This window comes from Phocoena sinus, chromosome 13, assembly GCF_008692025.1.
Source record: "Phocoena sinus isolate mPhoSin1 chromosome 13, mPhoSin1.pri, whole genome shotgun sequence".
NCBI lineage: Eukaryota > Metazoa > Chordata > Mammalia > Artiodactyla > Phocoenidae > Phocoena > Phocoena sinus.
In genome coordinates, this window is record NC_045775.1 from 37514411 (window position 1) to 37532806 (window position 18396).

At 37.3% G+C, this 18396-nt stretch overlaps 1 protein-coding gene across 1 annotated transcript in view; it reads right to left on the reverse strand.

The window, feature by feature from the left end:
• The window catches only part of SRBD1 (S1 RNA binding domain 1), a 230725-nt gene that overhangs the window by 180537 nt on the left and 31792 nt on the right, over positions 1 to 18396 (reverse strand). The window contains 3 exon segments of the mRNA XM_032653507.1: positions 1192 to 1299; positions 5258 to 5361; positions 17537 to 17672. Coding sequence (XP_032509398.1) covers positions 1192 to 1299; positions 5258 to 5361; positions 17537 to 17672 — 348 coding nt within the window.

The window sequence follows — 18396 nt, forward strand, 5'->3', positions numbered from 1 at the left end:
CACAGGCATTTTAGAAAAAGGGGAGGAAAGTGCTCTTGCTTGCCACTGCTAATGGAAGTCGGAGAATTATACATTAAATAATCCCACAGCAAACTGCACACATTAAATCTCAATGAAATTATTCCACAAGCAGTAAAGCTATTCACATCAAATATATGCAAAAATGTCAAATGCACCACTGGACATTATATGCGACATGAGAACACAAGATAAAAGGATGAATCAAGAGAATGAATGATTTTGATAAAAAAGAGGTTGGACAAAGGAGCTATATGTCCTTTTTAATAGTACCTGCTCACTCCTTACTCTAAATGCCTCCAAAGTCAATGGCCAAGTCCAGTAAAAGAAAAACAGACAAACATAAAGGCTGCTATAAATTCTAGTGAGGCTGAAGAGATGGCTAGAAATCTATAGTTTCCAGGTGACCCTTGCTGAAACACTAAATAAGTGGGAATGAAGAAAATCTATAGCAAATAGAAAGGAATATATGAAGGCATGGCTGCTGTCTAAACATTGACTACCAAGACAAAGGCTAGAGAGAAGCAGGAAAGAGGGTTTTTGCCTCCCAACATTTCTGTCCACCTCCTCCCCTAAAAACAATTCGGTACCTCACCTCTTTTGCAGTTCTTTGTAACCTTTAGTTCTTCTGCTAGTCCATTTAGATGGTCACCTTAATAATCTCCTAATATTTGTTCATCACTGCTGATAATTATTCATTGAAACAACTCCGTCTGCTAATATATATTAGCTTTCTCTCATAGTAATACATTCATCACGTGCTCCCCTGATATCCTTATGCTTTTTTTGGCTCTTTTACCTCTAAAACTGCTGCCAACTAACTTCTCCATTAACTTCTTAGTTTGTTTCTCCCAAGCCAAATCTCTCATCAATAAAACCATTTGTTTGGCTTGGATGTCAAATTGCAAGACTAGTATTGCAGAACTGGAAGGGGTACACATTAAGTGGTCAAGATTTGAAAAGTATACTGTAATTAAGAGCTGTGTTTGTGATCTATGCATGTGAATGCCTCTACAGATTGAAATCTATGCTTAAATTTAAGACTTTGGTGATTATGACTCAGTTCTTTTGATTGGTTAATGGATCAACAAATATTTACTACACGCTTAATGGGCCTATTACCATACATAAAAGTAAACAGTCCAGAAAGTTAAATAAGGACAAGATGCATACCTGAACTCTCTACAAAGGAGAGGATAAATAAGGCGTTTAAAGGAATCATCCAGTGAGTTGTATAAGATCTTCATTAACTCTGGCCTTGCAAAGCCACGTGGTCTCCACCTGCAAAAAAGAAAAGCCTGTACTAAAACTGATGTAACAATAATAAGGCCATAAAAGGGCTCCTGGAAGAGCAGAGAGGAAGTGGAAAAGGGGAGAAGAAACTTTATTGAATCCAAAGTAACATAATCTGTAAGGAGAGACAGTGATGTCTGAAAATTATTACTATGACATCTGGAGTTCTTATTTTTAAAAACCTGGTAACCATGGTAACACATAAAACTTAAGGGAGGAAAAAACTTTCCTATTCTGGGGAGAGTCCCCAAGGCATTATTAATAATGGTAAAATTTTTTAAGATATGAGAAAGTCACCAAAAAATTACTGAACCACTGCTATAGACTGAATTATGTCCCCTAAAATTAGTATGTTGAAGCCCTAACCCTCAAATCGGATGATATTTGGAGACAGGGCCTTTGGGAGGTAATTAGGTTTAGATGAGGTCATGAGGGTAGGGCCCCCATGAGAGGATTAGTGAGTGCCCTTAAAAGAAGAAATATCAGATACCCCCTTCTCTCTCCCCCCACATCAGGTGAGGACATAATGAGAAGGCTGCTGTCTGCAAGACAAAAAGAGGGTTCTCACCAGAAACCAAATCAGCCTGACCTGATCTTGGACTTCCAGCCTCCAGAACAGGGAGAAAATTAATTTCTGTTGTTTAAGCCACCTAGTCTATGGTACTTTGTTTATGGCAGCCGAAGCTAAGACAAGCACTATGTCCGTCTTTTTCCATTTCTTAATCTCTTCCTGAGAGTCAAAGTAGATGAGCAAAGGAGAAACTCTGTTCTAACCTTTGCCTCTTGTCATCCTTGAGTAGAACTCACTCTATTCCTCAGGTTGTACTGTTCTACTAGGCAGTGTATCTGCATACATATTGATAAATATAAATGCCAGAGAAACCCACTGTTAGTAGAAACTGGAGAAAGAACAGTAAGAGAAAAACACAAGCTAAAAAGGACAAATTCAGTCCTACCACTTCTGTGTTCCCTACTTCTACAGCATCTCTGCCCATGTCCTTCAATGGCTCTTGAATAGAAAACATTAATATTTTATCAATGGTTCCTAATAAACCATTAATATACTTCAGGGACACTGTCATCTCCCTTACTTATAATGTGATACACCAAAGGCTACATAATAATAACTAATTGAATCTCTTCCACAGAAGGGTATTATTTGAGTATAGTTTTGTTTTTTAATTTGAATGAAAGTGCTTTTAGGCAGGTCATACATCCTTCCTTCCATCCAAATCCTTGTTTCTCCCTACTGTCACCTATACCTGAGGGCATGAAACGTCGGGAGAACTAGGATATGAATTAAGAAAGTTATTAATATTATTTTGTTATGTACAGGCATACCTTGGCGATACTGTGGGTTTGGTTCCAGACCACCACAATAAGTGAATATCACAGTAAAGTGAGTCACATGAAGTTTTTGGTTCCTAGAGCATACAAGAGTTAGGGTTATACTATAATGTAGTCTATTAAGTATGTAATACCATTATGTCTTAGAAAACAATGTATATACCTTAACCAAAAAAATAATGCTATTGGAAAAATGGTACCAATAGATATGCTCAACACAGGGTTGCCACAAACTTTCAATTTGTAAAAAAAACAAAAAACCCCAATATCTGTGAAGCACAATAAAGCAAAGTGCAATAAAACTTATAGCTGTGTTGCTGTTATTAATTGGGGAAATTCAATGTCAAACAAAGACATCCCAGAAGAAACATCTGAGACGGCTTTAAAAAAATGAATTGTGGTTTACCAAGTAAGACAAAGGAATAAAAGCATTCTGGGAAGAAACCATACCATATGTGAAAGCTTAGAGGCATGAAAGAGCATGATAAGCTCGAGTAACTAGAAGCAGATTAGTAATACAAGGGCATAAAGCTGCAGGATCAGGTTGCGGGGTAGATGAGGCTAGAAAGTATGGCAGTAGGCAGATTACTGAGGCTCTTATCACCATACTCTGGAGCTTGGCCAGTTAGGAGAGAACATAGATAGCCCTGGGTCATGGGACAATACACTAGGAAAAGAGTCCTTAGAGGCAGGAAGGCCCTAAAGGAATGATTCTTATAATGAATCTATCTGATGTCTGCTGGGGGGGTCAATTCCCTTTAAAGCCAAACCAAGGTTTCCACATTGCTTGTAGGAAAAAAATGGAAATCTTTAACATTAGATACCCAATTTCTCTCGAAGCCCCAGTAGGCTTCCTTAAACCTCAAGGTTCTCCTGTGGCGTGACTGCTCACCTCCCTGGAACAGAGTGCTGTAGGTCTATTTTATTACTAAGGATGCCTCAATTATACTCATTCACAGTGACCTTTAGACCACAGACCCAGCTATACTCACTTCCTGCATTACAGAAACTCCTTTTTCTTCCTCACCCCACAGCAATTTCTATCTCTTGACTGGCTTCCTGTGATCTATTCATTTAGCACTCGAAGGGACCTGAAACAGTATAGCGAAGCCACAGACCTTATTACTTCTAAACTTAAAGGGAATACAATGGGTTTCCCTTACAGGGTATCACTGTAAAACTTGATTCTTCCTCTAATTCAATAGTTAAACACTGTTGAATAAAACTAAGAAGGACCTCACTTTAACTAAATTTCACAATACAAAATACATGCTATGTAAGATGTGCACAATGAAGCATACAAATTAAGACAGAGGTCACAAACTCAAATACCTACAGGGGGTCAGGAAAGTACTGTAAACAAATGAATAAGACCCAGGGCCTATATGTATGTTTTTGACAGAGACATGCTTTATTCACCCATTACAGACAAAGAAATATTCTCCACTTTGGCAAAGAAATATATTCCCCCACATTCGGTATCTATAGATAAAGATAGCTCTCTCCATCTAGCTTTCATTTTCCCACATTTAAAATAAAAATGGATACAGGATATAGTTCCCCTTAAATCTACCACAAGAAAAAAGCAGCACCATTTAGTGTAGCATTTTCTCAAAGTGATATGACAGACATTTGGGGACAGAATAATTTACAAGACTATCCTATGCATTGGCACTAAAAGCTAGTTTTAAAAAAGAAAAAAAGCTAGTAGCCAGCCTCAGTCATTCACTTGTTATTCATATAATATCTGATAAATTAAATTTTTGATTCAATTATCCTTAATAAACAAAACATTTCAGATATACTATATACAGTATGTTTCTGTTAATTCATTTTTCATAAAAGAAAATATACTCTTTATAAAAGATTCATATGGTACAGGATTACAGTAAAAGTCTCTCTCCCTAGAAATAATCATTATTAATAATTCTTAAGTACTTCCCAGATATTTCCTATTTAAACATACACAACATATGTACTTTTTAAATTAAAATAATTTTTTTAACATCTTTATTGGAGTATAATTGCTTTACAGTGGTGTGTTAGTTTCTGCTTTATAACAAAGTGAATCAGCTATACATATACATATATCCCCATATCTCTTCCCTCTTGCGTCTCCCTCCCACCTTCCCTATCCCACCCCTCTAGGTGGTCACAAATCACGGAGCTGAGCTCCCTGTGCTATGAGGCTGCTTCCCAGTAGCTATCTATTTTACATTTGGTAGTGTATATATGTCCATGCCACTCTCTCACTTCGTCCCAGCTTCCCCTTCCCCTCTCCATGTCCTCAAGTCCATTCTCTATGTCTGTGTCTTTATTCCTGTCCTGCCCCTAGGTTCGTTAGAACCTTTTTTTTTTAGATTCCATATATATGTGTTAGCATACGGTATTTGTTTTTCTCTTTCTGACTTACTTCACTCTATATGACAGACTCTAGGTCCATCCATTTCACTACAAGACACTATATCCATTGCCTGTCACTGTTTTGTTTTTGTTTTTTTAACACAATGGACATCTTTCCATTATCAGTACATATAGATCTCAATATAGCATTTTAAAAATGAAAAAAAGAATATTCTGTAAAAATCTATAAACAGACCTGTTTTGGATGCACCACCTACAGAACTCATTCTTCACTCCATCAGAAATGTTAACCTTGACCGTCAGTATCTTCAAATTTTCTCCACGGTTAATTGCCAGAATCTGAGTGCAAACATATATGACAAAGACTGATGATCCACAAAATATATAAATGATCAATTTAACCAGTCAATATTTGTGAAACAAACTGGGTGGTTATCCAGCCTAGAGCTATATCAATTTTGTATTCATTTATTTACCAAGAATGTATTAAAAAATAATCATTTCTTTATATTTTTTTCAAGTATTTTCAAAATAAAATACAGGTACAAAGCCTATAATAGTCACAGGAAGAGACAGTGTTGATCTAAAAATCTCATTTCAGATCCTACTAATTGAAAGTTTTTGATCATCTAGAGTTAGAAGGATATACTTTTATATATTGTGAAAAAACATTACTAAGATAAATACAAACATGGAAATTTCTAAGTGGAATATTTAATAACTACTGTTACCATTTATTGAGTACTTACTAATTGTCAGGCCCATCTAAGCACTTTAAATACATTAACTCATTTATCTTCAAAGCCACCAGTGATGTATGTATTAACATCTTACTCTTGTATGATACTTTTTCTAAGACTAACTTGTCCTAAATCACAAAGCTAGCAAGTAGCAAAGGAGGAATTTAAATGCAGATCGACCTGTCTCTGCTTTTAATTAATATATTAAAAGAACAATTGTTTTAAAACACATTAAAAACACTCCTTAAAGAAAAGCAAACAAACCTAAAGCAAGAAGAAGAAAGGAAATAATAAAGAACAGAGGGAAAATTAATAAAATAGAGAACAGAAAAACAACAAAAAATATCAACAAAACCAAAAGTTGGTTCTTGGAAAATATCAACAAAATTGACAAACCTTTCACTAGAGTGACCAAAGATAAAAGGGAGACATTCCAATTATCAAAATCAGGAATGAAAGAGGGGCCCTTAATAGGAATGTTATAGAAATAAAAAGGATCATAAGAGAATACTATGAACAACTGTATGCCAAATTAGATCACTTAAACAAAATGAACAAATTCCTAAAAAGACACAAACTTCTAAACTAGAATAAAAAAGAAATAGAAAATTCAAAATTATCTATAACAAGAGATAGAATTAGTAATTTTAAAATTTCCCACAAGGAAATACCCAGGCTCATATGGCTTCACTGCTGAATTCTACCAAACATTTACAAAAGAATTAATAGGAATTCTTCACAAACTCTTCCAAAAATACAACAGAAGAAAAAACTTCCTGACTCTATTTACCCTGTTCTTGCAAGAACACTGCAAGAGAAAAGTAAAGACCATTGCCTCTTATGAATATAGATGTAAAATTTCTCAATAAAATACTAGTAAACTAAACCCAGAAACATATAAAAAGAATTATACACAAGGATCAAAAGGGATTTATTCCAGAAAAGCAAGGTTGGTTTAACATCCAAAAAAGAAGTAATGTAATACATCATAACTATAGAATAAAAACAAAAATTACATGATCATTTCAAGAGATGCAGAAAGAATATTTGAGAAAATTCCAGCAGTTGTTCATGATAAAAATACTCAAGAAACTAGGAAGAGAAAGCAAATTCTTCAACATGATAAAGGGCACATACAAAAACTCCACAGATAACATAATGTTTAATAGTGAAAGACTGGATGCTTTCCCTCTAAGATTACAAGGGTGTCTCCTCTTGTACTTCTATTCAACATTGTACTGGAGGTTCTATCTAGGGAAATTAGGCAAGAAAAAGAAATAAAAGGCCTCTAGATTGAAAAGAAAGAAGTTAAAACTATCTCTATTTGCAGATACTATGATCTGTATACAGAAAATCCTAAGGAAACCACTATAAAACTATTAGAACTAATAGAGTTCAGCAAGGTTGCAGGATAATCAATTTCTACACACTAGCAATAAACACCCTAAAAGTAATTTTTTAAAATTCCATTTACCATACCACCAGCACAAATAAAATACTTTCCAATAAATTTAACAAAAGAAGTTCAAAATTATACACTGAGAACTATAAAATATTGTTTTTTAAAAAAACTGAAGAAGCCCTAAATAAATGGAAAGACATCCCAGGTCCATGGATCAAAAGGCTTAATATTGCTAAATGGCACTAATACCCAAATTACTTCATAAATTCAATGTGATCCCTATCAAATCCCAGCTAGCTTTTCTGCAGAAACTGACAAACTAATTCTAAGATTAATATAGAAATGCAAGGGACCCAGAATAACCAAGTCTATTTTGTAAAAAAAGAACAAACTTAGAGGACTCCCACTTCTCAATTTCAAAACTTACTACAAAACTACAGTAATCAAGACAGTGTGGTACTAGCATTAGAGATAAACATACAGATGAATGGAATAGAATTCAGAGTCCAGAAATAAATCTATACATCTACCATCAAGTGAATGTCAACAAGGGTGCTTAGACAATTAAATGGGGAAAATACAGTCTTTACAACAAGCGATGCTGGGACAACTGATGGCCAAATTCAAAAGTATGAAGTTGGACAGCTTCTTCACACCATACACAAAAATTAGCTCAAAACTGATCATAGACCTTAATATAAAAACCAAACCTATAAAATGCTTAGAAGAAAATACTTGAGAAAATCTTCATGACCTTGAGTTACATAAGGCCTTAGGTAAAACACCACATGCATAATCAACACAAGAAAAAAATAAATAGATTGGATTTCAACAAAATTATAATTTTTATATCTCAAAGGATACTATCAAAAAATTGAAAAGAAAACACTTAGCACAGGAGAAAAGTTTTGCAAATCATGTATTACATACAGGACTTATATCTAGAACATACAAATATCTCTTATAACTCAACAATAAAAAGACACAACCTAACAAAAATGTGCAAAAGGTCTAAAGAGACATTTTTTGCAAAGATAATATAGAAATATTCAATAAGTACATGAAAAGATGCTCAATATCATTAGTTAGAAGAGAAGTGCAAACCAAAACCATAATGAGAAATCAGTTCATACTAAAATAGCCATAATCAAAAAGATAGACAGGGACTTCTCTCATAGCGCAGTGGTTAAGAATCCACCTGCCAATGCAGGGGACACGGGTTCAAGTTCTGGTCTAGGAGGATCCCACATGCCACGGAGCAACTAAGCCTGTGTGCCACAACTACTGAGCCTGCGCTCTAGAGCCTGCAAGCCACAACTACGGAGCCCACAAGCCACAACTACGGAGCCCAAGTGCCACAACTACTGAAGCTTGCGTGCCTAGAGCTTGTGCTCCACAACAAAAAGAAGCCACTGCAATGAGAAGCCTGCACACCACAATGAAGAGTAGCCCCCGCTCGCTGCAACTAAAGCCCACGTGCAACGAAGACCCAATGCAGCCAAAAATAAAATAAAATTTATATTAAAAAAAAGATAGACAATAAGTATTGGTGAAGATGTAAAGAAACAGAACTCTCATAAACTGCTGGTGGGAAAGTATAATGGTATAGCCACTCTGGAAAACAGCAACCTTAATTTATATAAATTCTAAAGGTATTTTCAAGTAAAATGTTAAATATAGAACAAATACTCAAAGTTTAAAAAATTACAGATACTGGTGCTTCCCTGGTGGCGCAGTGGTTGAGAATCTGCCTGCCAATGCAGGGGACACGGGTTCGAGCCCTGGTCTGGGAAGATCCCACATGCCACAGAGCAACTAGGCCCGTGAGCCACAACTACTGAGCCTGCACGTCTGGAGCCTGTGCTCCGCAACAAGAGAAGCCGTGACAGTGAGAGGCCCGCGCACCGCGATGAAGAGTGGCCCCCACTTGCCGCAACTAGAGAAAGCCCTCGCACAGAAACGAAGACCCAACACAGCCATAAATTAATTAATTTTTAAAAATTACAGATACTTAAAAAAAATTCTTTAAATATATTTGAGAAATTTCTAAGGTAAACATTGGCAGAAATAAAATAATCAGTTAAAAATAAACTTTTAATACAAAATAAACTTTAGTTTGGGCTGGACAAAATCTTCAATGTCTGCCAGCTCTCTGAAATACTGAAAGGAACACTGAACAGTAAATAAAAGTTCTTCATCCAAGAATTTATCAGTAATAAATTCATTCATGCAGAATACAATATTATAGGGGAAAAAGAGTTATTTAATTCAGATTTATATAAATACACTATTAGGGACTTCCCTGGTGGCGCAGTGGTTAAGAATCCGCCTGCCAATGCAGGGGACACGGGTTTGATCCCTGATCCGGGAAGATCTCACATGCCGTGGAGCAACTAAGCCCGTGCGCCACAACTACTGAGCCCGCGTGCCACAACTACTGAAGCCCGTGCGCCTAGAGTTCGTGCTCCGTAACAAGAGAAGCCACTGCAATGAGAAGCCCACACACCACAACAAAGAGTAGCCCCTGCTCGTTGCAATTAGGGAAAGCCCACACGCAGCAACGAAGACCCAATGCGGCCAAAAAAACACACAAACACAAAAAACCCACATAAAAAAAATATAAATACACTATTATATCAAAATATATTATTGGAGGGTGCCTTTTTTTCCACTATACCTAGTAAAGTCATAGGTCAAACTTTAAAAAATCTTAACATAGAAGATCCATGGTATAAAAGGGAGTGGAGTAGCAGAAACAGAGCTTGGGGCAAAAACTGAGGTTGAAAGTAAATACAGAGTTAAAGCAGAATTACTGTAGATGGCAGCACTGAATGTGAAACAGGTATTTTAAAAGACAAAGAAACTGAGACATCAGTGAAAGAAGCTACAGAAAAGAATGGGAAGGCTGAGTTACAAATTCATGTGGTGGAAAGTAGCACATTAAGGACCAATGTGGAGAAGAAAGAAAACAAGATGCAGCTAGAAGAATTAATTTAGTAGACAGCTATAACAGCTCTTCCCACAGCATTTGGAGAAGGAGTTCCAGGTACCGTTGTTCCTTTACCACTGTCTGTCATCATTCTCCCTCACTGCTGTATTCTGGGATGCTGTATGCTGGGCTATCTAGGTGAAAGCTGAAAAACAGAGTCTGGAGTCAGGGACATGAGGCCTTAGCACTACAGGGATTAAAAATCCATCTTTGTGAGCTAGTATATCATCACTCTAGCCTGCAAGATAACTAGAAAGTTCTTCTCAAAACACAGGTCCGTTTTTCAAAACTGATATTCCCAAAATGTTCTACTTTCTCAGGTCTTAAGACTGTCACACTTAGAAGCCTGTGTTAGTCACAAACTCAGATTCAACCACAAACTAACTCAGAATGCCACATGTGCTAAGCACGTTAGTTAAAATGCAGAGACCAAAATGTTTTCAAGCAAATACTAGAAAGACTAAGTTTTAATAGAATAAAAGTATTCATATTTTTCCAAAGTTGCAATAAAATTAAATCAAATAAAGGGAGATAAAATCCAGCAGCAAAATCATTTCTGCAAAAGGAATTTTAGTATTTTAGTCACTGGTTTCATTAAAAATTCTTTTTCATTAGGCTCTATCAGTAGACAATAGCTAGGTAAGTAAAATTTCACTCTTCTAACAATTTTTCCAATTATCAAAAGTATTCATTTCACCCCATATGATACAGTGTACACAAAAGTAAAAAGAACAACTTAGATATAATAGAGAAACACTTCAAAAGTCCAACAGCAGGGACCATGTCATCTACATACCCCAAGTAGGCACCAATACATAATAAGTGTTCAAGAAGTATTTGTAGCGTAACTGAAGACTCTTCATGTTATGTTACACACACACACACACACACACACACACACACACACACACACAGAGAATAATAACATACCTTTTCATATCTATACCACCGTAAGTTTTTTAAATTACATTTTTAAGGAAGATAACTAAACATTATCAATGAAAAGTGACGCATTCTCATCTTTTTCATTATCTTCTCCTTATAACAGTAAAATTCAGAAAGGAAGAAAAAATAAATCTAAAAAATGATTCATTGAGGAATTTCAGGTTTAAAGAACACTGGCAGGCCCCTCATTCTAAATCCCCCCCTCATACTCCTATAAAACCAATAAAGTGAATAAATAAAACAACACAGGACCCACATCTTCAGCATTTCTAAGAAACAGAGAATTAGATTGGCATCTGATTTCAAAAACAAGCAAACAAAAAAAAAACTTGCAAAGTAAGACAACAACAGAGCAACACGTTTGACAAACTTAAGGAAAGAAAGTGCAAACAAAAAGTATTATACTGGGCTTCCTTAGTGGCGCAGTAGTTAAGAATCTGCCTGCCAATGCAGGGGACACAGGTTTGAGCCCTGGTCCGGGAATATCCCACATGCCACAGAACAACTAAGCCCATGCGCCACAACTACTGAGCCTGTGCTCTAGAGCCCATGAGCCACAACTACCGAAGCCCATGCACCTAGAGCCTGTGCTCCGCAACAAGAGAAGCCACCGCAATGAGAAGCCCATGCACCGCAATGAAGAGTAGCCCCGCTTGCCACAACCAGAGAAAGCCCACGTGCAGCAACGAAGACCCAACGTAGCCAAAAATAAAATAAAAAATAAATTTAAAAAAAATCATTGGATTATTAAAAATATATATATTTACTGAGCTAAGCTATCCTTCAAGTATCAAGGACATAGGAAACAACTGTGACTGTGTAAAAACTCAGAATTACAGGCATATCTCAGAGATATTACAGGTTCAGTTCCAGACTACTACAATAAAATAACATGACAATAAAGCAAGTCATACACATTTTTTGGTTTCCCAGTGCATATAAAGATTATGTTACACTATACTTTAGTCTAGGTGTGCAATAACATTATGTCTAAAAAAAAAGATGTACATACCCTAATTTAAAAGTGGCTATCATCAAAGAGAACACAAATAACAAATGTTGGAAAGGATGTGGAGAAATGGGTACCCTGTACATTGTTGCTGGGAATGTAAATTGGTGCAGCCACTGTGGAAAACAGTTTGGAAGTTCCTCAAAAAACTAAAACTAGGGCTTCCCTGGTGGCACAGTGGTTACGAATCCACCTGCCAATACAGGGGACATGGGTTTGAGCCCTGGTCTGGGAAGATCCCACATGTCACAGAGCAACTAAGCCCGTGAGCCACAACTACTGAGCCTGCCCTCTAGAGTCCGCAAGCCACAACTACTGAACCTGCATGCCACAACTACTGAAGCCCATGCACCACAACTACTAAAGCCTGCATACCTAGAGCCCGTGCTCCGCAACAAGAGAAGCCACTGCAATGAGAAGGCTGCGCAACACAACGAAGAGTAGCCCCTGCTCACTGCAACTAAAGAAAGCCCATGCTCAGCAACAAAGACCCAACACAGCCAAAGATAAATAAATAAATTAATTAATTAAAAAACAAAACAAAACAAAACCTAAAACTAGAACTACCATATGGCCCAGGATTCCACTCTTGGGTATACACCCAAAACAAAAACACTAATTTGAAAAGATAAATGTACCCCAATGTTCATAGCAGTATTATTTACAATTGACAAGATATGGAAGCAACCTAAGTGTCCATCAACAGAAGAATGGATAAAGAAGATGTGACAGATAGATAGATACAGATACACACTGTGGAGTACTACTCAGTCATAAAAAAGAACAAAATTTTGCCATTTGCAACAACATGAATGGACTTGGAGAGTACTATGCTAAGTAAAATAAGAAAGAGAAAGACAAATACTGTATGATATCACTTTTATATGGAATATAAAAAATAAAACAAACTAGTGAATATAGCAAAAAACAGACTCACAGATATAGAGAACTAGAGTACCAGTGGGGAGAGGGAAAGAAGGAGGGGCAAAGATAGGGTAAGGGGATTAAGAGATACAAACTATTAATATTATGTATAAAATAAGCTACAAGGATATATTGTACAACATAGGGAATGTAGCAAATATTTTATAATGACCACAAATGGAGTATAACCTTCAAAAATTGTGAATCACTATATTGTAACCTATAATTTATATAATATTGTACATACACTATACTTCAATAAAAATTAAAAATAAATTTTAAAAATTAAAAAATACTTTAATGCTAAAAAATCATAGTCATGATCTGAACCTTCAGCAAGCCATAATGTTTTTGCTGGTGGAGGGTCCTGCCTCCATGTTGACGGCTGCTATCTGATGGGGTGGTGGCTGCTGAGGGCTGGGGTGGCCGCGGCAGTTTCTTAAAAGAAGACGACAATGAAGTTTGCTGCATCGACTGACTCTTCCTTTCAGGAACAATTTCTCTGTAACATGCAATGCTGATAGCATTTTACTCACAGTAGAACTCCTTTCACACCTGGAGTCAATCCTCTCAAACCCTGACATTGCGCTATCAACTAAGTTGATGTAACACTCTAAATCACTTGTTGTCATTTGAACAATCTTCACCAGGAGCAGATCCCATCTCACAAAACCTCTTTCTTTGCTCATCCATAAGAAGTAACTCCTCATCAATTAAAGTTTAGTCATGAGGTTTCAGCAATTCTTTCACATCTCCAGGCACCAGTTCTAATTCTAGTTCTCTTGCTATTTCCATCACAGCTGCAGTTACTTCCTTTACTGAAGTCTGGAACCCTTAAAAGTCCCCCATAAGGATTAGAATCAATTTCTTCCAAACTCCTATTAATATTGATATTATACCTCTTCCCACGAATCACAAGTGGTCTTAATGGCATCTAGAGTGGTGAATTCCTTCTAGAGGTCTTCAATTTACTTTGCACAAATCCATCAGAGGAATCATTATCTATGGCAGCTATAGCCTTATGAAACGCATTTCTTAAATAATAAGACTTGAAAGTTGAAATGACTCCCTGACCCATGGGCTGCAGAATGGATGTTGTGTTAGCAGGCATGAATACAACATTAATCTCACTGTACATCTCCATCAGAGCTCTTGGGTGATCAGGTATATTGTGAATGAGCAGTAATATTTTGAAAGGAATCTTTGTTCCTGAGCAGTAGGTCTCAACTGTGGGCTTAAAATATTTAGCAAACCATGTTGTAAACAGATGTGCTGTTATCCAGGCTTTGTTGTTCCATTTATAGAGCACTGGTAAATGAGCATTGGCTTCAATTTCAAGTCAACAGCTGCATTAGTCCCTAACAAGAAAGACCCTATCCTTTGAAGCTTTGAAGCCTTGAAGCCAGGCATTTTACTCCTCTCTAGCTATGAAAGTCCTAGATGGCATCTTCTTCAAGTATAAGGCTGTTTCGTCTATAATGGAAATCTGTCGTTTACTGTAGCTACCTTCATTAATTATCTTAGTTAGACCTTCTGCATAACTTACTGCAGCTTCTACATCAGCACTTGCTGCTTCACCTTGTACTTTTCTCTTCTTTTTAGTAAGTATTTATTTACTTACTTACTTACTTACTTACTTATGGCTGTGTTGGGTCTCCATTGTTGCGTGTGGGCTTTCTCTAGTTGCGGCAAGTGGGGGCTACTCTTCGTTGCAGTGCGCGGGCTTCTCTTGTTGCGGAGGCTTATCTTGTTGCGGAGCACAGGCTCTAGGCACGTGGGCTTCAGTAGTTGTGGCTCATGGGCTCTAGAGCGCAGCCTCAGTAGTTGTGGCGCACAGGCTTAGTTGCTCTGCGGCATGTGGGATCTTCCCGGACCAGGGATCAAACCCATGTCCCCTGCACTGGCAGGCGGATTCTTTTTCTTTTTTTTTTTTTTTTTTTTTTTAACATCTTTATTGGGGTATAATTGCTTTACAATAGTGTGTTAGTTTCTGCTTTATAAGGCAGGCGGATTCTTAACCACTGTGCCACAAGGGAAGTCCCTCACCTTGTACTTTTATGTTATGGAGATGGCTTCTTTCCTTAAACCTCACGAACCAACCTTTGCTAACTTCAAACTTTTCTTCTGCAGCTTCCTTAACTCTCAGCCTTCATAGAACTGAATAGAGTTTGGGCCATGCTATGGATTAGGCTTTGGCTTAAGAGAGTGTTACAGCTGATTTGATCTTCTATCCAGACCACTGAAACTTTCTCCATATCAGCAATAAGGCTGTTTCACTTTCTTATCATGTGTGTGTTCACTAGAGTAGCAGTTTTAGTTTCCTTCAAGAACTTATCCTTTGTATTCACAACTTGGCTACATATTTGGCACAAGAGGCCTAGATTGCAGCCTGTCTTGGCTTTTGACATATCTTCCTCACTAAGCTTAATCATTTCTAGCTTTTGATTTAAAGTGAGAGATGTGCAACTCCTTCCTTTCACTGAACACTTAGTGGCCACTGTTGGGTTATTAAATGACCTAATGTCAATATTATTGTGTCTCAGGGAATAGGGAGGCCCAAGGAGGATAGAGACAGAGGGAACAGCTGGCCCGTGGAGCAATCAGAACACACATAATACTTATCAATTAAGTTTGCTGTCTTATATGGGTGCAGTCATGGCACCTCAAAATAATTACAACAGTAACGTCAAAGATCACTGATCACAGATCACCAGAACAAATATAATAATGGAAAATTCTGAAATATTGAGAGAATTACCAAAATGTGACACAAGAGACACAAAGTCAGCAAATGCTGTTGGAAAATGGTGCCAACAGACTTGTATGAAACACAGTTGCCACAAACCTTCAATCTGTAAAACACACAGTATCTGCAAAGCACAATAAAGCAAAAAGCACTACGGAATAAGGCACACCTGTACTGTACACATAAAATCTTCTTGAGAAATATACAAGACCAGAGGCCAGCAAACTATGGCCCATGGACCAAATCCAGTCTAACATCTGTTTTCATAAATAAAATTTTATTAAAGCACACCATGAGGGCTTCCCTGGTGGCGCAGTGGTTGAGAGTCCGCCTGCCGATGCAGGGGACACGGGTTCGTGCCCCGGTCTGGGAAGATCCCACATGCCGCGGAGCGGCTGGGCCCGTGAGCCATGGCCGCTGAGCCTGTGCGTCCGGAGCCTGTGCTCCGCAACGGGAGAGGCCACAACAGTGAGAGGCCCGCGTACCGAAAAAAAAAAAAAAAAAAAACACCATGCTCATTCATTTATGTATTAGCTGTGACTGCTTTCGTGCTGCAATGGCAGTTGTGTAGCTGCAGGAAGAGGCATCTAGCTCACAAAGTCTAAAATATTTTCTCCCTGACCCTTTACAGAAAAACTTTGCCAACTACATACTAGACTAGAGAATAAGCTTCAATCAGCTTAAAAGAAGGCTGGAAAATTTTGGCAAAAGGACTAAGGGCAAGCTTTTCATATAATTGTAGGGCTAAGAGTAAAACAAGGGTGAAATCAATTTCCATTAAGAAAATACAGGTTGCAATCCTGATACCAAAGTAGACTTCAAGCTAAAAACCATTAAACAAGATAAAGAAGGACAGTTCATAAGGTTAAGGCCACATGCTGGTTTTGGAATAGAACAGGGGAATACACACCACACTTTAAAGATGTTGTTAGGTGTGACATCACCAAAGTGGTGGAGTAGGGAATTACAAAACTCCAAACCTCTACAAAAGCAACAAACTGGCAAAAACTGCCAGATTCTACTTTTTCAGAACTCTGGAATCTAATCAAAAACTTAAAACAATCAGAGGAACACTTAAAGAAGAAGCTGCAGAATTTTGGTGAAAGAGCACTTTTAACTTACCCACTTACCATCCTCCACTCTGCAGTTCAGCAGTGGCAGTGAAGATAACAGCCTACTTTTCTGCTGCAGTCTGCTAGTACCAGAGGGAGCAATATGGACCTTATTCTCAAAAGTTTGTGATTATGTGTTTCGATCTGTCTCATGGCTCCCTGACGGTTTGGCTCAAGGGCTTGCCTTTGTTCTGCTTGTCTCAGAGCTTCCCCAGGAAGCTCCTGGGTGGCATTTGTTCAAAGTATTTAAAGGCAATGTGCTAGCTGCAGTTTCAAGGGGTAAGGGATAACACCTGGGGATAAGGGATTATAGTCAGGGCAACCATCAGACAGACCAGAAAAACCTGGGAAGGAAGAGGCTGGTAAAGGAGATAATTGAGAGGAAAGGGGCTTTTTAAAATTTCCACATATTTTAGGAAATCTAAGAAGTGTTATACTGTTAGCACAGCTAATAAGTCTCAGTGTCATTTACTAACTTCTGTGGGTCTTGAGTTCCCCATTTGTCAAATGGGGAGGATATAACAATATTATAAAAATTTATATGAAGGAAGAAAATAGTTGATTGAAAATTCTTTAGTAAATAAATAAGCAAATCTGAGGTATTATTATTACTACTATCAGCATGCATAAGCAGTTTTCTTATTTACCTGATGATGTTGGATGTTTCTTATGTTGCACGAAAAATTTTGGTAGAGCAGAAACTTATCAACATCTTTTTCATTTACTTTTTTTGAGGATACCTTTGCCAGAGATGACTGGATACAAATATATCTATTTTGGCACCTGTTCAGATACACAAATATTCAAACATTAAGTAGTTATTAACATGTGCTTTAGTAAAGAAACACGTTATATAGAAAGAAGATTAACAAAAAACTAAATGAGATTTACCACGAGATTTTTTTTTAATGATGCTCAACTACAAAAATGTTATTGACCCATCAAAAGGGGACTCCTCGCCTATTCATGCTAGCATAGGTGTTCCAGATCTATTTATATTTCAACCCAATCCTCCCATAAAATGCCTAAATGAGTTCAGATACTATCTGCAGTTATGCAAGAGACTAATAACTCTGGCCTAGATATCATCCTTTTCTAACCACTGAGTTAGAGAGTCAGAACCAATTAAAACCTAAAAAGAAGGAAACAAGATGATGTGTCAGGACAGCTTCCAATGACAATTTATGAAATTGAACCAAATTTCAGCAGCACAATTACTTGTAAAAACACATTTAAAAACCTGCACAATTCTCCTACTTCAACTCATTCCTGTGAGGGCCACTGAGGAAAAAGAAAAATTCTCTCCCTTACATTAACAAAAACCCTGACAAGCTACAGTAGTCAACCGGTTCATTTTCACCTTTACTCTCCTCTGCACAGCTCACACAGCTAGAGATGTGGAGAGAGAGGAAGAGTAGACCTCTGCCAAACCCTGTCCTCTGAAACACAGAAGGAAAGGAAGGACAGAGTGCCTAAAAATAAGGTTTTTAAAATAATATCTTTTCAT